Source organism: Drosophila mojavensis, unplaced genomic scaffold (assembly GCF_018153725.1).
Source record: "Drosophila mojavensis isolate 15081-1352.22 unplaced genomic scaffold, ASM1815372v1 contig_231, whole genome shotgun sequence".
In the NCBI taxonomy this organism is placed as follows: Eukaryota; Metazoa; Arthropoda; class Insecta; order Diptera; family Drosophilidae; genus Drosophila; species Drosophila mojavensis.
In genome coordinates this window covers 581,446-602,506 of record NW_025318772.1, presented here as the reverse complement: position 1 = coordinate 602,506, position 21,061 = coordinate 581,446, and the positions used below count along the sequence as shown (strand labels likewise).

At 41.5% G+C, this 21,061-nt stretch overlaps 3 protein-coding genes across 3 annotated transcripts; 2 read left to right on the top strand and 1 right to left on the bottom strand.

Moving 5' to 3' along the window:
* The first annotated feature begins 9,839 nt into the window (after window positions 1–9,839).
* LOC6574498 (chymotrypsin-1) lies at window positions 9,840–10,812 on the top strand. Its single transcript, XM_002000506.2, has 2 exons — window positions 9,840–10,541; window positions 10,596–10,812. Exons 1-2 carry the CDS (start codon window positions 9,870–9,872, stop codon window positions 10,773–10,775), a joined length of 852 nt encoding a protein of 283 aa, XP_002000542.1. The 5' UTR covers window positions 9,840–9,869; the 3' UTR covers window positions 10,776–10,812.
* Window positions 10,813–13,143: 2,331 nt separating this feature from the next.
* LOC6574497 (phosphoglycerate mutase 2) lies at window positions 13,144–14,364 on the bottom strand. Its single transcript, XM_002000505.4, has one exon. The coding sequence runs from the start codon at window positions 14,085–14,087 to the stop codon at window positions 13,206–13,208; it is 882 nt and encodes a 293-aa protein (XP_002000541.1). The 5' UTR covers window positions 14,088–14,364; the 3' UTR covers window positions 13,144–13,205.
* A 5,299-nt stretch (window positions 14,365–19,663) lies between these two features.
* On the top strand, window positions 19,664–21,047 carry LOC6574496 (chymotrypsin-1). Its single transcript, XM_002000504.3, has 3 exons — window positions 19,664–19,951; window positions 20,010–20,611; window positions 20,675–21,047. The coding sequence occupies exons 1-3, from the start codon at window positions 19,861–19,863 to the stop codon at window positions 20,828–20,830; spliced, it is 849 nt and encodes a 282-aa protein (XP_002000540.1). The 5' UTR covers window positions 19,664–19,860; the 3' UTR covers window positions 20,831–21,047.
* The last annotated feature ends 14 nt before the right edge of the window (window positions 21,048–21,061 follow it).

Here is a 21,061-nt window from a genome sequence, read left to right as displayed (position 1 = left end):
TTCCCATCTTAACTGGACCAAACCGCTTGGCACCTCTGAACCCGAATCGCCTCTGACAACACGTCAGGGGCAATTAATAAAGAAAGTTCAAGATTTGAGGAAAAAAGTAAACACACTTCTGGTTCTTAACCCCAGACACATATTGGCCAAATGGACCAGCATCTCTGATCTCTCGAGATCTGCACCCTAAAAGCACTAGAGGGTCTCGACACTCATCCCTTTCTCTTTATGAACTCTTTAACGAAAATTAATTTTTTTTCTCGTCTTTTCAACCCAAAAAGGAAATCTTTTTTGTGATGAATGAGTTGCAGCATCTTTGTGGCAAGGGTCGGAAAGGGCTATTTGTTGAGAGGAGAGAAGGTTCAAAGCGGTTCAAGGGGTAAACGGCGCTTGTGTATTGGCACAACAAGTTATTAATTATAGCTGTATGTGAACCTTTGCGGCAGCCCCTCGAGAGGGCAACTAAATATAGCAAAATGATTTCATTGAATGCGGAATTATCTGTTGCCAGCTTATGTCACAAAGTCTACAAATTCCGAATAATTTTTTTTATTTACTTTTTATATTTTTGGTAGATGTTTAATCTTTATAGATTTTCGCTGCTGCTGATAAACAGTTCGTTTTTTTGACTGTAAAAATCTCAATATTTTATGGCTACTTCAAGAATAAATAAGCAGAAGCCCGGCGACAGAGAGGCACACGAGAAATTCATTGCTCAACGTGATAAGCGGCGCGGACTGATAAGCATATGCTACAAAAACAAAGATGCGACTAGAAACCGTTAGACGCTGGCAAATGCTGCGTGTGTGCTCCACTTGGCTGTCGCCTGCTCGCCTCCAACTAGAAATTTTCTCATTTCTCTGCCTCTGCCTCGCTCTCGGCTTCTGCCTCTGCCTCTGCCTTTGTCTCTGCCACTGTCTCTGCAATTGGCCATCTCGCTCGCGCACCCAACGAGGCGCCACACAATTGGAGCAGTTGAGGTCTTACAGTGCAAGTCCGAAGGTTAGAGTAGCACACAATTTGATTAGCAAATAAAAAATGAGCGCCAGCCGCTGCACTGCTCTGCAGGCGCTCTCACTCACACGCACGTACACACAGCCAAAAGCACTCAAGCAAAAGGGGCGGCGCTCCGCGTGAGCAGGAGAGCGTGTATGCGAGCGAATGAGTGTGCGAGTGAGTGAGTGTGCGAGTGAGTGAATGAGTGAGTTAGCTGTAGCCTGCTGAGCACCTTTACAGCATTTGAGTTTCGTTAAATAATTCTTATTTGAGCTTAACAGTGAGTCGTTTACCAATTGGCTAAATTAACAGTAATGGCAAATGTTAATCAACAGCATTCTTGTTGCTTATGTTTTATAGGAAATAGAAAGAGTGCATAATTATAGGAAATGAAAAAAGATTGAACTGCAATTATACATATACATAAATATGTATCAGTTAATATGAAAATATATAATAAATCATAGCGAATATTTAACAGAAAACTGTTAAATACCAAAAATGAAAGCTTCTTTGGTAGATCATAAATATTGCATAGATAACTTTGGATTTGGTGTCCTGCAGAGTGTCAAATTGTGAATAAAAAATTGTGAAATTCCAATGCGAATTTTCTATTAATTAACAACCTTTCAGAGAGGCATTCGACCGGTATTCATGCAGACCGTCTCCAGCTCGAAGCTGGGACTGAAATCTCGCCTCACCTCGCCTCGCGTTTGTGCCTGAAATAATTAATGATGTTGGCAACACGGCGGCGTCTCAGCTTTCTGGCTGTGCAAATATTAGCAAATTATTTTAGTTTTAGAAAATCTCCACACAGCTAAACGAGCGGGAAGGAGAAAGAGAGGTAAAGGAATCCTGCTCCTGCTCCGATTCCGGCTCCTGCTGCAGCATTCGCTGTTTACTGTCAGTTTTCTCAACTCTCAAGACAAAGTCGAGCATCCCCTGATACCGGGCCGTGGGAGGGAGAGGTATGAGGGGCACTAATGATGTTGCTGTGTGGGTTTTCCATTCCATTTTCCATTTTCCCTTACCCGTTGCCCTTGCAGCCAGCAGCATCCATTCATTCACTCCTGCCCGGGACTAACTGACAATATTTGCACTTTTCCGTTTGGTTAAATGTCAACCCGGAGCCAAGGCTCTGTCGTCGGCCTTTAATTGTTCCTCTTGTCAACTACTTCGAGTAATTAAAAACACCTTTCAGCTCAGCTCAGCTCTGCTCAACTCAGCTCCAGCCAAAGATGTTCCACATTCTGTCTCCCTTCCTCTCCTTCTGCCACTCTCTTTGTCTCTTCTGCTGGCATTCTGTTTGATTAGCAAATTTGTCAAATTTGCCACAGAGAATCAATTTATCAAAGGCTGCTAATGATGGTCGATAGCATCAAAGATATTCGATCAATTACTCCAAGGACTACAAGGGACCTCGAATCTAAAGACTGAAAGACTCTGATTTATTAAGAAAGCATAGTCAAACTTAATATATCAATGAAAAATATATATTTTCCAAGAATAAAAATATATATGAATAAAATTGTATAGAAAATAATATATGATTAAAAATCAAAGGAAAGTATTTAACGCTCAAGTCCCATATCATATACAACTATTCAATAAGCTGGCTATAGCTAACATATAAGTTTATGCATAAGCTATATAAAGATAAAATTCTATTTTCATCCTCTTCATGGCATTATACTTTCTCCAAATTAAAAACACATCTCAGTCAAATATCAAGCGAATTCATGAGAATTGCAAAGGAGAGCTGCAGCATTATACTATTATTATACTATTATAAGTACACTCTGTAAATATATATGAATAAACATAATATAGTTAATAATAATCTACATAATCAATTATTTTACTCCTATATATATCATATCTATATCTATATCTATTAGATATATAAGTATTCAGTAAGTGAAAAAAGTTGCCGTAAAAATTAGTGCAAAAATATGTGGAATATACGTATATGTATATATTAACATATGGACATTTTTCCAGAAAAGTCTACATTTTTTAGCGTGAGAACACTTTTTTTTTCAACTATCTTGAAAATGCATCAATTATAATTTGAGTATAAATAATGAATAAACACATATTTAAAATTTTTACATTACTTCTTTCACGCCAAATATTATTGAGAATCGCAAAGAAAGGCTAAAAGAAATGTATTTCTATTTAACTGTATTTAGAATGTAATATAGCTTACTCGCTTTCTCTATCTCTCTCTCTCTCTCTCTCTCTCTCTCTCTCTCTCTCCCCCCATTCTATATACATCTATATACATATATATTTCTTTATTGCTGTTCTTAAACGCTTCTTAACGCTCGCTTGGCGCGTTCGCCAATGCCTGAATAATTAAAACGCAGGACATATGTAAGCAGGATAATAACAATAACAGCTGCAACAACAGCAACAACAACAATGGAAATAATAAACTTTTGCCACGCTATGAATGGCAAAATGTTGGCATATATCATATATGCATATGCTTGGCTGGCGCCTGTTGCCAAAGGCAACAATTATGGCTAGAAGATGATGGGTGAGAGGGGAGAGGAGAGGAGTGGAAAGGAGAGGGGGATGCTGGGAGTGAAAGCGCGTAAAGGAGCGAAAGGATAAAAGCCGGATGTCAAAATATGGGCAATAAATGTGCTAAGCAGGCGCAGCAAGATGATACACTTGATACACACACACACACACACACACACACACACACACACACACACACACACACACACACGCATGCTGGGCTGATGAGTTAAATGGCAAATGCTAATGGAAATGTGACAGGCTGAAGGCAGCAGCTGCCTGAAGACCACACACATACAGCATACACACCCCCACACCCCCACACACACACACACACACACACACTCAAAGAGACGCCACGTGAATTTAGTGGTTCCGGAAACTTGATGGCATTTGGGAGCGAGTTTTATTGCCGTCTTGAAAGTTTGCTTACGCCTGCGAGCATAAATGAAAAGACGCGAATTCAAATTCCTGCTGAAAGCCACCCAACAGGAGGTGAGTGTGTATGTGTGTGTGTGTGTGTGTGTTGTCTTTTATTGTGTGTGCCTGCTGTGTGTGTGGGTGTGTGTGTGCCAACTAAACGTGCCACAAAGCCAAGTCGCCACCCGTGCCTTAATCTAAATCAGCGTCGCTTTGCACTCCGAATTTTTGGTGGCTTGGGACGGATTCGGCTAACTGGCGTGTAAATATGAATAGCAATAGCAATTCCCACGGAGCATATGTCTGTTTATTCATTCCACTTGCTGTTTGCTGTTTGCTGTCGTTTGGAGACAAACAATTAAAATGTGGATGCGGCTTTAATTGAAAATTAATTGCAACTGTCTTCTGGCGGAGCGCAATCTCCACGTCTTCACGTTTTTCATTAATTCTAATATATATGTATGGCATGTGTGTATGTGTCTAATGATGGTACAAGTTTGTGTTTTATATCTTGCTTTATAGGAAAAACAAAAATAATAATATGAAAGACATTAAAGAGTTGCCAGATGAGACGAAATGAAAGTACATATAACTTATGAGAATTGCATAGGAGAGCGATACGTATTAAAATGTGGAGGAAAATTCACAGGATTACTAGTCCATATTCATATTAGTAACTCATGAGAATCGCATAGCAAGGTGATATGTCATAGAATATATGCCAATTTAGGTTAACTTTTAAGTAGCAAATGGATTGCATATGTATATATGTAAATAATTATATTATACATATAAGTTCAAGAAAATTGGAGTGAAATGTGATGCGATTACTAATGTGGAACTGAAAAGTCTAATGAATATAATAGAAATACTAACAAATATTATAATGAATATAATGAACAAATACTAAAAAAAATACTAAAAAATATTATAGTCAATATAATAAACAAATACTAAAAAATACGAAACAGAATTTGTCTTAAAAGTTTATATTAAATATTAATTCAACTTGACATTGAGAAAGATATTTTAATAAATTGAATAGCATACATATACTAGACTTGTTTTAAGAGACTATTTATATTAACGAAAAACATGATAGTTGAAAAGAAGAAATCTGAGCAGATGAATAAAATATAATGTACAATTGAATATAGTATAAATTAAAACTTTAAAATGTTGTAAAGAGAAAATATTTCAACCGTTCATCTCGAATAGTAAATTACGAATCGCTTTACACTAGAATACGATGGACATATGATGATTTGACATACAACATACTACAATGCAGTTTTACATGTACTCATCCACTCATACGATCATTTTTAGTTCGTAGAGATCGAAGTCAACTCAAGAGGACAAGAAACTTGTGCAAGTGAATAAGAACTCAATTAGAGAGTTTCTGTTTGATTAGTTTGCAGTGGGCATCAGCTATTTGTGCGAATCGAGCCATTCCATTGAGTGGGGTAAGGGTGAGTGCAAATGGAATTTAACCTCGAGCGGGGTGTGGAGCGCAATAAATGAGCTGCTATTGGCTACTGATTGTTGAACTCTTGAACTGCATCGGTACTTAATGGAAACGCAATCAAATAATTGCGCAAAGTGTGCCACAATCAAATATAGCAACAAATTAAGCAACGCCAACACCAAATCCAACAACAACAACTACAGCAGCAGCAGCAGATGATGATGAAGAAGAAGAAACTAACTGTCAATGCGGTTTGCTTCTGCCTGCAAATCGATAAATCGACAAAACCGCAACAAAACTCCAAGAAGAAGAAGAAGAAGAAGCAGCAGCAGCTGAAAAATAGTTAAGAGACGCGAAATAAGTTATCCCAATGCCCCCCACAGCCGACGTCTGGCTGCGTCCATAGACCAAAGCGATAAGTTTACAATTGCTTATGACTTCAATTAATCTGTGGAAAGCGCCTACGCGCTGCAGTTCATGGGCGGAACACAGGGGGGTGGACGAAAAAAAAGAGAAAATGAAATAGGAGAGAACGAGAAAGAGAGACAGAGTCGAAGCTGAAATACCCTTACTGATAGGGCGCCGAATCGACCTAAGAAGGGTTTCTCTATGTCAAGTTTATTCGTTAGTAAAATCAACTCAAATGCCCCTCGACTAATATATGAGCTAAATTTTATATGTAAACTAAATTGAGAGAAGATATAATGTTTAGCTTTTTATACATAAATACATTCCAATTCTTGTTTTTCCATAAATATTATTATTATATATTGTTAATTGATCTTATTTTTTACCCCTATCCTAATATAATAATTTATTAGTTATACTCTTTATTAAAGTGACTCGATTTCCATTCACAAACTGCACAAAAATATATACGTTAGACTAAAATCTGCATTTGTTCAATATTAATATTCAATATAACATTAAAACTCTATTTATAATTCATAATTCATAATTCATAATTTACTTTAATCCAAAAATTCATCACTTGACTTATTTATTTAAATATATTATTATATGTAATATACATATATCTATTACCAAGCTGAAACCCTCAATTGCCAGTCCTTCATTTTGAATTCAGCTTATAATAAATAAATAAAAATATATAAATTATGACAGTAGAATAAGCTAAGAAATATTTTAAAAAAATTCAATTTTTGTATTATTTTTCTTATAAGCTTATAATCTAGTAGCAGAAAAAATGTATATACAAATATTTCAAAATATATACTTTTATACAATATCTAAACTTTTATTTGTAAGTATAGTATTTTATAATTTTGCAAGCTGCATTGCAAATCTGTTCATATATTTTCAAGCTAGGGTATTCGGCTGCACAGTTCACACACAGAAAATAATAAAAATTAAAAAAAAAAAAAAAAAAAAAAGACTATACAGGCTAGAATTCTGCACGAAAATAGAAATTGGCAAGAGCTGCGTCTGCGTCTGCGTTTGCGTCTGAGTTTCAGTTTGAGTCTGCGGTTGAATCGGCTTGGGCCCTCGCCTCGTACAGTTGCAGGCGGGCACTGAGCCATCGCTCAGTTCAGCTCAGCTCAGCTCAGATGCAGACGCAGTCGCAGTTGCAGTTGCCGCCGCAGAACACAATTGACCTGAAATTTCATTGAAGATGCGCGCGGTCTGCGGCCAGAGCCACGGTCAGAGGCACAGTTAGCGGTGGGAGGGGCGGGCGGAGTTGTTGCTATTGTAGATGGGTGCAAGGCTTTGAAATCTATACAAAACGGTAAATTGCTTAGTCATTTGGCCAAGTTGCTGCGTTGATGATGCCACAGCATACAGCCATAGCCATAGACATAGACATAGCCACAGCCATAGCCTGGGTCTCAGCCTCAGAGACCTCGACAGGCGCTGCCCGCATCGATGATTGTAATCATGATCATTATAATTATTTGACTTTGGCATTATTATCAAAATGAAATCGCATGCTGAGTGCAATGCGACCCACACCACACCACACCACGCCCTGCACCGCCCTGCACCACCTATTGCCAAAGTCCATGCTCATGTCCAGCACGCAGCTCTCGGGCATTCTCTAGCTTCTCCTTTAGCTCCCTAGCTCAGAGCCCTATTTCACACACCCACGCGAACGATGCTCGTCTGCAGCGCCACCTCCACTTGGCCAGCTCCAGCTCCAACTCCAGCTGCAGGTAAGCGGGCGAACAGGTAAGGGAACGTTGGCCAGACTACAGCTGAAATTGCTTTCTTATGAGCTGAACGCCGAGCACTTGCTATAGCCACTTCGACTAATTTCTTGGGTAATTTCGATGGGAATATAAGAAATTGTGGGAGAATGGAAGAACTTATTGAGTTAGGATAGAGGCGTCGTTTTATGTGCTAACTAAATTGAAATCAAGCCAACTGAAGTTGTCAACTCCTTTCGGTAAGAATGTCATTTTAACAAGCTTAGCTAATCATGCTCATTCTTGTAAGTGAAATGAGAATATTGGTTTTGTGCAATGTCGGCTTTGATAACCGTTCGACTTTAAGTCTAACACAAGATCAAACAAATATAGCGCATATATGCCCACCGGGGGCGTGGCAAATCTGAAAAGCCTCTATCTTGCCATTGTGAATGAGTATTCTGCAGTCGGTGGCACCCAATAGCAACATTCTTACTTGCTTTGATATCTGTATGCCTAGTCTAAGACACGCCTATCATAAGATAAGCTAACTGAAAAGTTATCAGATTTCTATACTATACCGAAGCTTAAATAGTCTTTATAGATACACATTTTGCTAGGGGAGTTCCGATACTGAGATACGCCTACTCACAGATGAAGGTGCGCAGTTGCCTAGCTACACACAGAGATTGGCCAGGCTACCAATTTCTATATAGCTATATCATATATGTTTATGGTATATTCATGTTTATAGATAAGCATGCCACGCCTACTTCTAGATACATGTTTTCATATTAATACATAATAATAGATACGCTTGCTCAGAGCTGCTTATGTGTATCTCTATCTTTATCTACAACGCACATATATTACATAAATACCAAATTTCTTATACAATATATTTGTATATAGTCTATCTCCCAGAACTAAAGTCCAAGCATATTTGTTTTCTGGCAGTCAATTTTAGATTTAATAATATTTTTTTCTACTGCATCAACAAGACATTTATGGACTTAACTTTAGACCCAGTCCTCAGGCCATTGATAACATGTTTATTAATAAATACATTTATTTAAAGCACACTTTTTACTACAGATTTGATTGTGATTATAATAATATGAAATAATTTGCTTTGCTATTGCATATAGCATATATATATTATTAAACAATCTTCTACATTCATGGCATATAGCTACACGACTTTCCTTATAATTTGCAGCTCTAATTTAATTTGCGCTCGCAATTTTCATAATTCAAATTGATTTCGATATCGAACCGGAGCACATGAGCGAGTTAAGTGATTGCAGGTGTGTGCGAGAAATCCTTGGGAGGCTCATTTTCAATTTACGCAAAGACAAATCAAATTAGCCAAAGGAAAACGGAAAATGAGCTCAGATGCGGCACACACACACACGTGTGGGTATGTGTGATTGTGTGTGTGGAGCCAGGTGCTCAAATTGCCACAGGTAGAAATAAGTCGCTGCAAGCCGAAATTCAGCTGCAATTGCAACTGCAACAGGAACCACAAGAGGTTAAGCGAGCAAAGTTCACGAACGTGGCACATGTGTGTGCGTGTGTCTGTGTTAGCTGCAACTGCATCTCAATTTCAACTGCAGCTGTGCAGTAGCGAGCTCCTATTTGGGGTCTCGGTCTCGGTCTCTGCGTGGCTGCCGCCGCTTCCAGTCTCCAGTCTCCAGTCGCCATTCCCAGTTCCAGCTCCAGTCTTTATTTTTTTTCTTTAGCCACATTCACTGCGTTTGGAAAACTCTTGACCTTCTCACGCGTCTGCAAAGATTTCCATAATTGTAAGCGCCATTTCATTTATTTTGCTTCTCTTTTTTTGGACAAGAGAAAAGTTGATTGTGAAATATGATTAGGCGCAACGGAACGTGTTCAAAGTTGGGAAAGTTGATCGATTGCAATGGATGAGTTCTTAGTTCTGGTATGAGCTCTTAATGAATTGAAGGAGCTAATGGGCATTGATATAATTATGACTCCTATATAAGGTCTAGACTGTCAAATCTCTATTGAACTTGACCTCATTGATATAAACTTGACTCTCATTGACTAAAGTGCAATAATATTTGATCTGATATTCTTCAGACTGCAACCCTGACCAGAATTATTATCGTATACTTTAGCTATGTACAACATTTATCCATATCTGCATAGCATTTATTTAAGTTCGCCTTATCTAGGCAAATTTCTGAAGATCGAGCTGCACTTGCAGGCAGCGCATCTATGGGATTCATTTAGTATAAAAGATAAGACTCTATGGATTGTGAGATATTTGTAAAGCGCTGACTGACAAAATGCCAACATCGAAATATCAACTGCTCGTGCTGAATCTCTGCCTGGCTCTGCTCAAGACTCCCATAGTTGAGGCGGGCGAGCAATTGCCCTCCCAGCAGGAGCAGGAGCAGCAGGATATCTTTCGCATCAATGGCGGACAGCTGATGAATCAATCGGTGCCCTATCAGGTCTCCATGCAGATGCTGCGACGCGGCGGCTGGCGTCACTTCTGCAGCGGCTCCATAGTCAGCGAGCAGCACGTCCTCACCGCCGCCCACTGCGTGGACAAGCTGGAGCTGCAGAGCTTCAGCGTGCTCGCTGGCGTGCTCAACTGGAGGCAGGCCGGCCAGCGGCACAGGATCGTGGCCAAGCACGTGCATCCCCAGTACACAATGAGTCCACGCATCATCTACGACATTGCCCTGCTGCAGGTCAGTCCGCCGTTTCAGCTGCAGCTCGCCGAGATATCCACAATACATTTGGGTGGCAGCGAGCGTATTGGCCGGCGCATACCCGTCCGGCTCACCGGCTGGGGCTCCACACTGCCCAGCAGCACGGGCGCTCAGCTGCCCGATCGGCTGCAGGTGCTCGACTATCAGACCATCTCGAATGAGGAATGCGCCAAGCGGGGCTTTCGCGTCACGCCCAACGAGATTTGCGCGCTGTCCGCGCCGGGCCGCGGCGCCTGCATGGTGAGTAACTGACTCGTTCCACTGAGATTCGCCCCAGCTAATCCGCATCTTCAGGGTGACTCGGGTGGTCCGCTGATCTTGGCCAGCGACGGCAGCAGGCAGCAGCAGCTGGTGGGCATTGTGTCATATGGCAGCTCCACCTGTGCCCAGGGCAAACCTGATGTCTACACGCGCGTCTCCAGCTATTTGCCCTACATCAGCGCGATCCTTAACCAGGATCTGCACAAACAATAAATTCCGCAAAGACTTGCACTTTGTCTCATTTCGTTTACTTTTATTTGGTTTCTTGACTCATTTCTTCTTTTATTTTTGTTTTGGCTGCTAATTAAAAATCTTGTTCAATATTCGCCACAGTCGTTGGCCTGGCAGCATCTTCTGCCCGGCCTTAGGCCCAGCCCTGGCTCAGGGTCGGCTCTGGCCCTGGCTCTGGCTCTGGCTTTGGCTCTGGCTTTGGCTCGGCTCCAGCTTGTGGACCATGATAAATGCAAAAAGCAATTTATCGCACATTTAACTCAATTCAGTTTCTTTATGGGCAGCCGAAGCGAGCCGGCGAGGGGCAGCGGCTTCGAGCTGGGGGCACGCCTTACAGGCAGCCAGTCAGCCAGCCAAGCGGACGGACGGACAGACAGACGGCCAGGCAACTAGTCAGACAGACAAAGTTTCGCTAACACGCACGCTTCACAGACTGCAGTCGGCTGCCCCCTTGGCCGGTTGCATGCCACATGCCGCATGCCGCATGCTGCATGGAACTGTGGCACGGCTCTTGTAATTCGATATTAGATTTTATGTGCGACAAATACGAAGTGCAAACATTTTTATGTTCCCTCAATTTCTATGCTGCATTCGTATTTGTAGTGGAACCAAAGCGAGAGATGGCCCAAGCAGCTCTCCTTTCCAGTTACATAATTAAGTTCCAAACAAATAATACGGAGCTCACGCTTTTCGATTTGACTGCAACAGATTGGCGAAAAGAGCCTCAGATCCAAGAGCTGCACTTGCTTCCTGTAGGCAACTCAATTCATTCGCTTTGGAATGAACTAAGTCGAGCTTATCGCAGCTGAAATGTAAATTCTAATTCGTCTATTAATTCTTTTCATTCCATTTGTGTTTTTGATGTAATCTATAACTATTTTTGCCCCCATAAAGTATTTGTTAGTTAAATTTATGAAGCCATCCCAATGAATGACGTCTTTTGAAAACACGTCAACCAAACTCCGCGAAAGTTTTTAAGGCATGTGGAGGCTAGGCTTGGTTTATTCGAATAACATTTCTATTTTAAGATGAGACTCGACTGCTGTTAAATAAAAAGTATAAATATTTAAGCTGCTTAAATCATATCGAGATAGCATATTAACTAGTTTTCGATGTTAAAAACTTACATAACTGAATATTTATATGGTTTGTTCTTAGCAGGAGGTATTGGTCATTTCTTAGTGTTCGCTAGGTAGACCGAATACAAAAATAAATTTATATGAATGGTTTAGTTTTGTTGTATTTACATTTAGATTTAGCGTAATCTTTGAAAACGAAATTGACAAAAATTTTATATTTCCATCATGCTATATAATTAACTCTTACTCATATCAGGACTTTGTCCTCAAGTATTCCTTTCAAAACCTAATACCTAATACTTATACTCCAATAATACATAATAACTATAGAATCTTCTGAAGTATTCCCAGTATGCTGAGTAATATTAAATATTTATGTAATATAACTAAGACAAACATATGGAATTCAGATAGTCCACTTTGAGCTAGTCCTAAGTATGCCTAGTACCACACCCCCAAATATCCACTCAAACTAGAGCAGGATCAAATAATATATATGGTCACACTGTCCGCATGACAAATCCAATTCCAATTCGCTTCATTCCGAGTTTCAGATCCAGTTAAAGCTGGTAATGCCTAGAAAATATATAGTGACTAAAGAACTACGTACGTAGTTATGAATAAGAATACAAGTCTGAGCTATTGTGAGTGTGCAATGGAGCATGAGGCGCGATATGGGGGTAAAGAAAGGCTGAGAGAAGGAGAGCTCAAGCGAGAGAGTGAGACTGAGAGATTGGGCTTGGGTATTTGTTAGACGCTCGTCGCTGACCGCATAAATTCATTTAGATCAATCAATTCAATTTGTTTGTCAATAAAGCCTAAATGAGTATTTCATTTAAACAAATTAAAATTCGACCCATTTGAATGTCGCGCAACAGAAATTCCAACTGAACCCGAACAACAACAATTAAAATTGACGTCGAAATGAGACTGGGATTGGGTCGAGAGACTGCAGACTGAAGCCAGATATCTCTCTATATCTATATGCATATACATGTATGTATATATGTGCATCTGCATAAGTATATATACACATATACATATAGTTATGCATTGGTATATATATCTTTGGCTTGGCTGTGGTCTGGCAGCCTTTGTTGACTTTTCATTGTCAATTAAAATCAAATAAATTTATTTGCTGCTTGACATTCGCGTTTTTCGCTCACTCTCTCAATTCCGATTCCGATTTTGATTCGGATTCAGACACAAACACAGATTGTGCCCAGCATCTGTGCAAGTGCATTGGGCAATATATTGTTTTGACCTTCTTCTCGTATTTATGGCAATTTATTTGGCTGCGCTCTGCAGCAAATGCGTCGAACCCTAGAAATAACTACTTAGCCTTGCCCTGCTTGGCCACGGCTTCCATGGCCTTCTTAACTGTTTCGGGATCACCCAGAAATTTCATGGACGTCAGCGGCGCCATGCTGGCGTCTAGCTCATAGATAAAGGGTATGCCCGTCGGCAGGTTCAGCTCCATGATGGCCTGGTCGGAAATCTTATCCAGATACTTGACGATTCCCCTCAGGCTGTTCCCGTGCGCGGCAATGATCAGCTTCTTGCCCTCCCTTATCTGGGGCACAATCACCTTGTTCCAGTAGGGCATGGTGCGCTCGATGGTCAGCTTCAGCGACTCGGTCTTGGGAAACTCCGAGGGCTTGGGCCCATCGCAGTATCTGGGATCCTTGGTTATGCACTCGTAGTACTGGTGATCCTGCTCCATGGGCGGCGGGGGCGTGTCGAAGCTGCGACGCCAGATCTTCACCTGATCCTCGCCATACTTCTTGGCAGTGTCCGCCTTGTTGAGCCCCGTCAGACCGCCATAGTGGCGCTCGTTGAGGCGCCACGACCTCTGTATCGGTATGCCCTCCTGTCCACATTCCTTCAGTATGATATCGAGCGTTTTCTGCGCTCGCGACAGCACCGACGTATGCGCTATATCGAACTTCATTTTGGCATCCTTGATGGCCTTGCCCGCCGCAATCGCCTCCTTCTGTCCCTTCTCGCTCAGCTGGGCGTCGTACCAGCCGCAAAAGAGATTCTTCTGGTTCCACTCGGACTCACCGTGCCGCACCATCACCACCACGAACTTATCACAGCTACTCGAGCGCCGCAGCGGCTGCTGCATTGCCGCGCAGTTGCAGCCCTTCTGGTTGCCCCCGGAACAGGGGCTGAGGGAAGGACTGGCGCAAGCAAGTCTTGGTAGAACAATCATAGCTTCAAATTTATACAACTAGAAAATTGGACTAGGAAAATTTAGTGTTTGGTTTTCGCAAAGCTAAATCTGTAACTGAATAATCCCCATGAGCTTAGGCGCCATGATAGCTAGATATATAGAAAATTGAGAGTGCATTGCGAATATGATATTTTCTGTTCGTGTTTAAATCTGATTGTTGGAAAATGTGCAAAACTATATAGATATTAATTATATTAATTTAAAAATATTAATTATATTTTGTGTAGTATTATGAGGTCTAGTGGTAAAATTACTAGATTACAAAATTTTAATTATATTTTATATAGAATCTCTGTGAGGCTGAGCGCCATGATAACTAGATATATAGAAAACTGGGATTGAAATGAATTTGTAAATTATATAGGAAATCATTTTTATACTATTATGAGCTCTATTGGTCTAATTTCTAAATTTTAAAGTTAAAATCTATCAAAATATTATTTCGTATGTCAAATAGAAAGCTCTAAAAATTTAGCAAACATTAAAAATTCGATCTCTTAATTAAAGGAATGAAACTATAAATATTATTTCGTACATTAAAAAGAAAGTTATAAATATTTAAATATAATTTATAGCTCTATCTTAAATATAGCGAATGTAATTGGTTTTCATGTAAGCAAAAGACCTGCTTGAATAGCTGAGAGAGCGTTGCATATGGGCGAGTAGAGTAAATCATTTTGTGCATAAAAGCGAACGACAGCTCAATGCAAACTGTCAAAGTGAAACGCGAGCAGAAAAGCTATTGGCTTGGAGTATGTGGCTCAGGCTATGTGGTTAGAGCAGGCGCAGGAGCCACAGTTGGAGCAGGAGCAGGAGCAGGAGCAGGAGCAGGAGCAGAAGCAGAAGCAGAAGCAGCCATAAAGAGCTTTTACGACCGCCACTAGGCGGCAGCTCAAATGATAAATTGTCTACAGTGGTCAGCTCTGGTGGTGCTGGCTACCAGAGATCGATGCACCACCAGCCAAATAGCCACATAGCCAAATGGCCAACAGTCTGAGCAACGCAGTCGGAGATTAGACAATTTGTAGAGGAGCTGCAGACTGTTCGCCTGTGCCTGCAAGCGCCACTCTGCTGGCAGAGCCAAGCACGGGCCATCGGGCCATGTGGAATGCCAAGCGGCCGAGCCGAGCTGAGCTGAGCTGCGCTGAGCTGGTGCTCAGTCCGCTTTACAGTTGCCTCGTGTTAATTGAAAATTGTACGGTAATGTTGCTTATCGCCTGGCTATCAGGCGATGTCGTCGTCGTCGTCGTCTCCCAAGTTTGAGGTCTGGGGCTTGCGTGTAGCATGGAGCCGTGCGGCATGCTTGGTGCCACACCTCGAGGCCTCACGCATTGGCAGAGGTGTTTGATAAACATCCAAAGTCATGTCTCAAGATTTTTGTGGGCTTTTTTCTCAGAGTGTGTGTGTGCTGTGTTTGTGTGTGTGCGTGTGTGTGTGTGTATGTCGCTTGCGGTGAAAATTTCTCAAACGCTTTTTGACAACTTTCATGTGAACGCACTTAACAAAATTTATCGCCTCGCGCATTATTTGTGGCTTTAATTGCTTATAGACGTTAAGAACTTGTCCTCCAGCTTCTTGTCGCCGCCAACACCTGCGCGTTGCGAGGCCGAGGCTTAGCCTTCTAAGCAGGGCCTTAAACGCGTTGCCAGTTGACACGAAACGCGGCTTAAATGCTTTTACAAATTGATTGATGGGGCGACTATTCAGAGTAATCAAATCTATTACTGGAACAAGCCTCAACTTTTGTACTGTTTCAGTTCTTAGATGCACACTTATATATATATATATATATATATATATATATATATATATATTTATATATATGTATATGTGTATATGAGTGCCTATGTCCACTGAGAACTTCATTAATTTGCCGCTGCCAATTGCCTTGACGAAATTCCTGCTAAATTAAAGAGAGACAAAATCCACTTTGTATTCGCTGCTTTAGATCGTTTCCCGATTTGGTTTTTATTGGACTCGTTGCAGTTAACGCCAGTAGGTTGCAAGGTACGCGGTGTTAACAAGATAAGCATCCTGTCGGATCCGCCCGGAACGCCATCATTATTATGACATTTTGGTTGATTGGCCGGCTCATGCGCGCGGCCTTGTTTGTCGGCCAACTTCTGCGGAATTGTGCGTGTGGCCGGCCAAGCTAAGAACTACACAAAAAAAAAAATATATATATATATATATACATATATAAATATTCAGCAACTGCAATTTTTATGGCCCGACCGCTGGCTTCAATGTGATTTATATGCGGCTTCTTAAAGCAACGCCGCTCGTTTTATGACCCGCCGTGGCAGAGCTCACAACTGGCTGAACCTTCACAAAACAGTAGCCCCTTTGGGCCTCAGCCTTTAATTGTGAACTGCTCCGAAATGGTCGTTACCTTAGGATTTGTATAACCCATAAAACAAAAGGCGTCACACGGCCAAAGTGAAACGCCTATCAGCAGTGAATGCATATGCAAATGTAATTCAAATACCTCGACATTCTCCCTAGCTAAAGCTAAACTTCTATGCTAAGCCTTCAGTTTTTGGCAATAAAATTAAATGAGAATTATTTGAGTCAATCAATTTGCACAGCAAATAGTTTATATCTAAGCCAATTAGCAATCGTAATATGCAAATGCTTCCAGCCACAATTATAGATAATAAATTAGCCCTATGCCTGGCCTTGGCTTGGCTAGCAGCAGCAGCAGTAGATGCATTTTCTACATGCCTGTTTGTCAGCGCGATTCCAAATAAATTTTCCACCTGTTGTTGCAGCAATTAATTTTCCCCACTCGTTGCGACAATTTCGCGAGACAACAACAAGTTGCAGTTAATGCCACGGCATGGAAGTTTTGGAATAAATGTGGAGTGGAATAAATTAATTGCATGTTTTGCATAATCAGTAAATTGGTCGTTTATTTCAGTGCTTAATTTGCCAGGCAGTCGCCCAGGTAATTCCCCCCCTCCCCTCCCACCAAATCTTTGCATGAACTATAAATTATGAGTGCAGTGTAGCTGACTCTGTCTCCCTCTCCCCCTCTTCTGCTCTCTCTCTCTCTCTCTCTCTCTAAGCGTGCCTTCGATGTGGCCACATGAAATACATTTTTATTTGCAAATCAGATAAGAGATCTTGGATCAGAGCGAGCAGCTTGAACCATATGCATGCATCCAGCACACGGACAGAGGATATTTATCGGCTGCGTGTGCTTGTTACCTAATTGATGACAACAGGTAGGCGCTTCTGTCAACCCGGTGAGAGAATATGATTGCAGCAGCTCATCTGCGAGATATCTCTTACGATTATCTGGCACGCACACCCAAAACAGCAGGCGGCAACAGTTGTCCCACTGTGCGCGCCCAGGGCCAGAGCCAGAGATTGGTTTATAAAGTGAAATGGTGGCTGAATGTGATACCTAATGCAAGTTATGCAAGTTGTTATGCAGTTTTTCTGCTCAAGGCCTGACCAAAGGTATTATAATTAGAGCCAATGTATAAATATAGATATTCTAGATAACTATCAACGGATAAGTCGACGACATATGCCGCCAAGCATAAAGTTTCTCTCCCTCTCTCTCTCTCTCTCTTTCTCTGCTTTTTCACAGCCATCCTACTAAATGTAATATATATTTTAAAATATATAAGTCGCCATTGCTATATTATATAGCTAAACTTGAGACGAGTGATTTGTAAAATATACATACATAGACACAGACAATACATACATATGTATATACAAAATACTTAAATACATAAAATGCTTAAAAAATACTTAAAATCATGGATAAACTCAACTAGATGGTTCGTCTCATTAATTGCAAATTTAAAAATTATTTTCTGACTGTTTATATTAAATAGTCTATATCAAAAAACAAAAAAATAGTTAAATTATTTAAAGTTAAATAAATATGTTTAAAAATGTAAAAATAATAAAAAAAAAAAAAAGTATATAAATAGAGTAGATACAAATATTCAAATGTTTATGTTTTACCTTTCTTCTGGGTCTGTTATCACATCCTATATTATCGAATATCATATTACAAATATTTTTTTTTATTGTACATTATTATATATATTTAATATAACTTTGTATTGTACGATTGAAAAAAATATCCCAACTAAACTCACAGACAAAGAACTTATTAAACTAAAATACATTTATACAATTATAATATAATTTTCAAGTGATGACTTTTTGATCAAATCATGTTATTCAGATATTAACTTCAGACAAACAGCTTCTAGTATCTCAATATATGGTCGAGCTCGAGGCTTTGCTTGTGCATAAATCGCGCATTCTTCGCTTGCCAGCAATTGAATAGCATTTGAAATGGCTGTGGAGAACACTCAATTGCAGTTCTGATTGCATTGCATGCACTTTCGGAGAGTTGCTTAGCAAATGCATTAATCATGCCAAGCGCTTTGTTGCTGCCACTTCTTGTGGGTCTCATTTTGGGTGGCATTCGACAGAGAGGAAGAGAATGTGAGAGAGGGAGGAGTGGGAGGAAGGGGAGGCAGTTGAAGCTGTTTCCTCAATTCCTGGGAATGGCACCTACAGAGACTCGGCAGAGAGGTCTGTAGTCGAGAGCAACACCTACAACCAAATTGAAACGACAAGCACAAGTGGCACACGAGAAACACAGAGAGAGGTAGAGAGAGAGAGGAGAGCAACCTGTGTGTGGCTGCAGCTTGATCTGGTTGCAGTTTTAATCAATGAATAATTTAAATATTCCGATTAAACAAGCTGCTGGCTTGGCAGCGGACATTTCTTTTAATTCATTGCAGCCAGCGGGAAGGGCAGCAATTGGAGCGCACTGGGAGCTCAGTGGAGCCCAATCAACACCTTTTTGGCTACAGACTATCTTCGTTTTTTGTTTTCTGTTTTTGGTTTTTTTTTTTTTTTTTTTTTGTGGCTCACATGTTCGATGCAAATCAAGTTGGCAACGTCTGGGCGGGCACAGGACACAGACTTGGGCTATCTCGCCGTCGATCCCGATGCCTGCCAAATGTCAGTTCCGGCCTGATTGCAAGCCAGCTAATGAATCATTTTGCTCAGCTCTACAGCTGCCCCTCTGCACGCCCTGTCCCCCTGTCCCACTGTCCGTCTGCCGGTGTGTGGCGCGAATTAATTATGCACACCTCTTCGTTTTCTGGGTAGTCGCATGTTGAGGTCTTGATCTTTGGACTACTGTGTTAATTGTTGGCTCTGGTTTTTGGCGCTCACTACGAACCGATTTGAACCCGAAATGGCTTTATTACGCCCTCCTTTTCGTCTCTTTAGCCAGGATGTGGCTCTGCCTGGCTTGGCGTCTGCCTTTAGTTAATTGGACCACCCAGCCCCAAAGCCGCGTGACGCGAAAGGATTTGAATCAGGGCCTTTGTTTCCTATCGTATTCTCAGCTGTCAGGTTTAATTTGCATGCGAGACCTTGACAGCTCCGTCCTGACAGATTAATCCACGTGTTAGACTGGGGATTCTCATTGAATGAACTCTTTAGAGTTCAGATTCCACATGAGCTCTAGCTATGTGGACTACGCCAGCTGGTTTTACCTAGCAAGCAATGTTCTACATTTGAGCAGCTTATCGTTTTCGATGGAACGACCTTGTTACCTATTCATATGTAGTTGATCAGACCGCCCACAGCTAGCGCCTCGTTTGGCATTCGATAAAATTCTAATGAGTGCTGAGTGCAACATATAAAAGCCCAACAATCCCCCATCGCAGCCAGACAGTGCACAGTTCTAATCCAAAGCCTCAACATGGTCAATCAATGGAGCTATGTCTTCGTGCTCGTTTTGCTGGCGTCGCTGCAGTCCTCAATTGGAAAGCCCATGGGCACAGTCATCGATTGTAAGTAGCAGTAGATCACCTAGAGCAGGACTTAGTTAACCCCCATTGCAAATCCAAGTGGATGCCTACTTTGAGAACGCGGATGGCAGTTCGCAGGAGCGCGTAGTGGGCGGCTACGATGTGCCCGATGATGAGTATGTGCCCTACCAGGTCTCGATGCAGTTTCTCACGAAGAGCGGGAAAATGCGCCACTTCTGCGGTGGCTCCCTAATCGCCCCCAACAGAGTCCTCACGGCGGCCCACTGTGTCAATGGACAGAATGCGAGCAGGATTAGTGTGGTAGCAGGCATTCGGGACCTCAACGACGACAGCGGCCAGCGAGCCCAAGTGCAGTCGTACGAGATGAACGAGAACTACGAGGAGTTGGTGACCAGCGACATAGCTATACTGAAAATCGATCCACCCTTCGAGATAGACGACAAACGCGTCAGCACCATCGATGTGAGCAGCAGTGATCTGGTCGGAGCCGATCAGGAGGTGATGCTCACGGGCTGGGGATCTGTTTTTCATTTCGGCACCGGACCCTTTGCCAAGTATCCAAACATACTGCAGAAGCTGTCCTACAAAACGCTAGACAATGCCAAGTGCAAGGAGACCATGACGCAGCTGACGGACACGGAGATTTGTGCTCTGGAAAGGTTTGGCAAGGGCGCCTGCAATGTGAGTGGAAAACTGTAGCTCGGCATTATCGAAACCGAATAATGCATATCTCTTTCAATTCAGGGTGATTCGGGCGGACCTTTGGTCATGGCTAACGGCGACTCCCTTAAGCAGGTCGGCGTTGTCTCCTATGGCACCGCTTTCTGCGCATCCAACAGTCCCGATGTCTACACTCGCGTCTCCATGTTTAATACTTGGATAAAGGAGCGCATGGCCTAGACCGGAAATTCCGATGTACTGCAACTGCATTTGCACATACATATATGAAAATAAATTCAAATTCATCAAATGGCACACGCTCATTAATTCAAGCAGTTGAAACGGCGGCAAGCAGTTCACACAATAGTTGAGTCTTTCCTTGCATACTTTCAGGCTGAAAAGACAGTTTCCGACAAACCGTTTATAATTAAAATTTATTCGAATGTTTTTATTGTTATTTGTAAATTATTT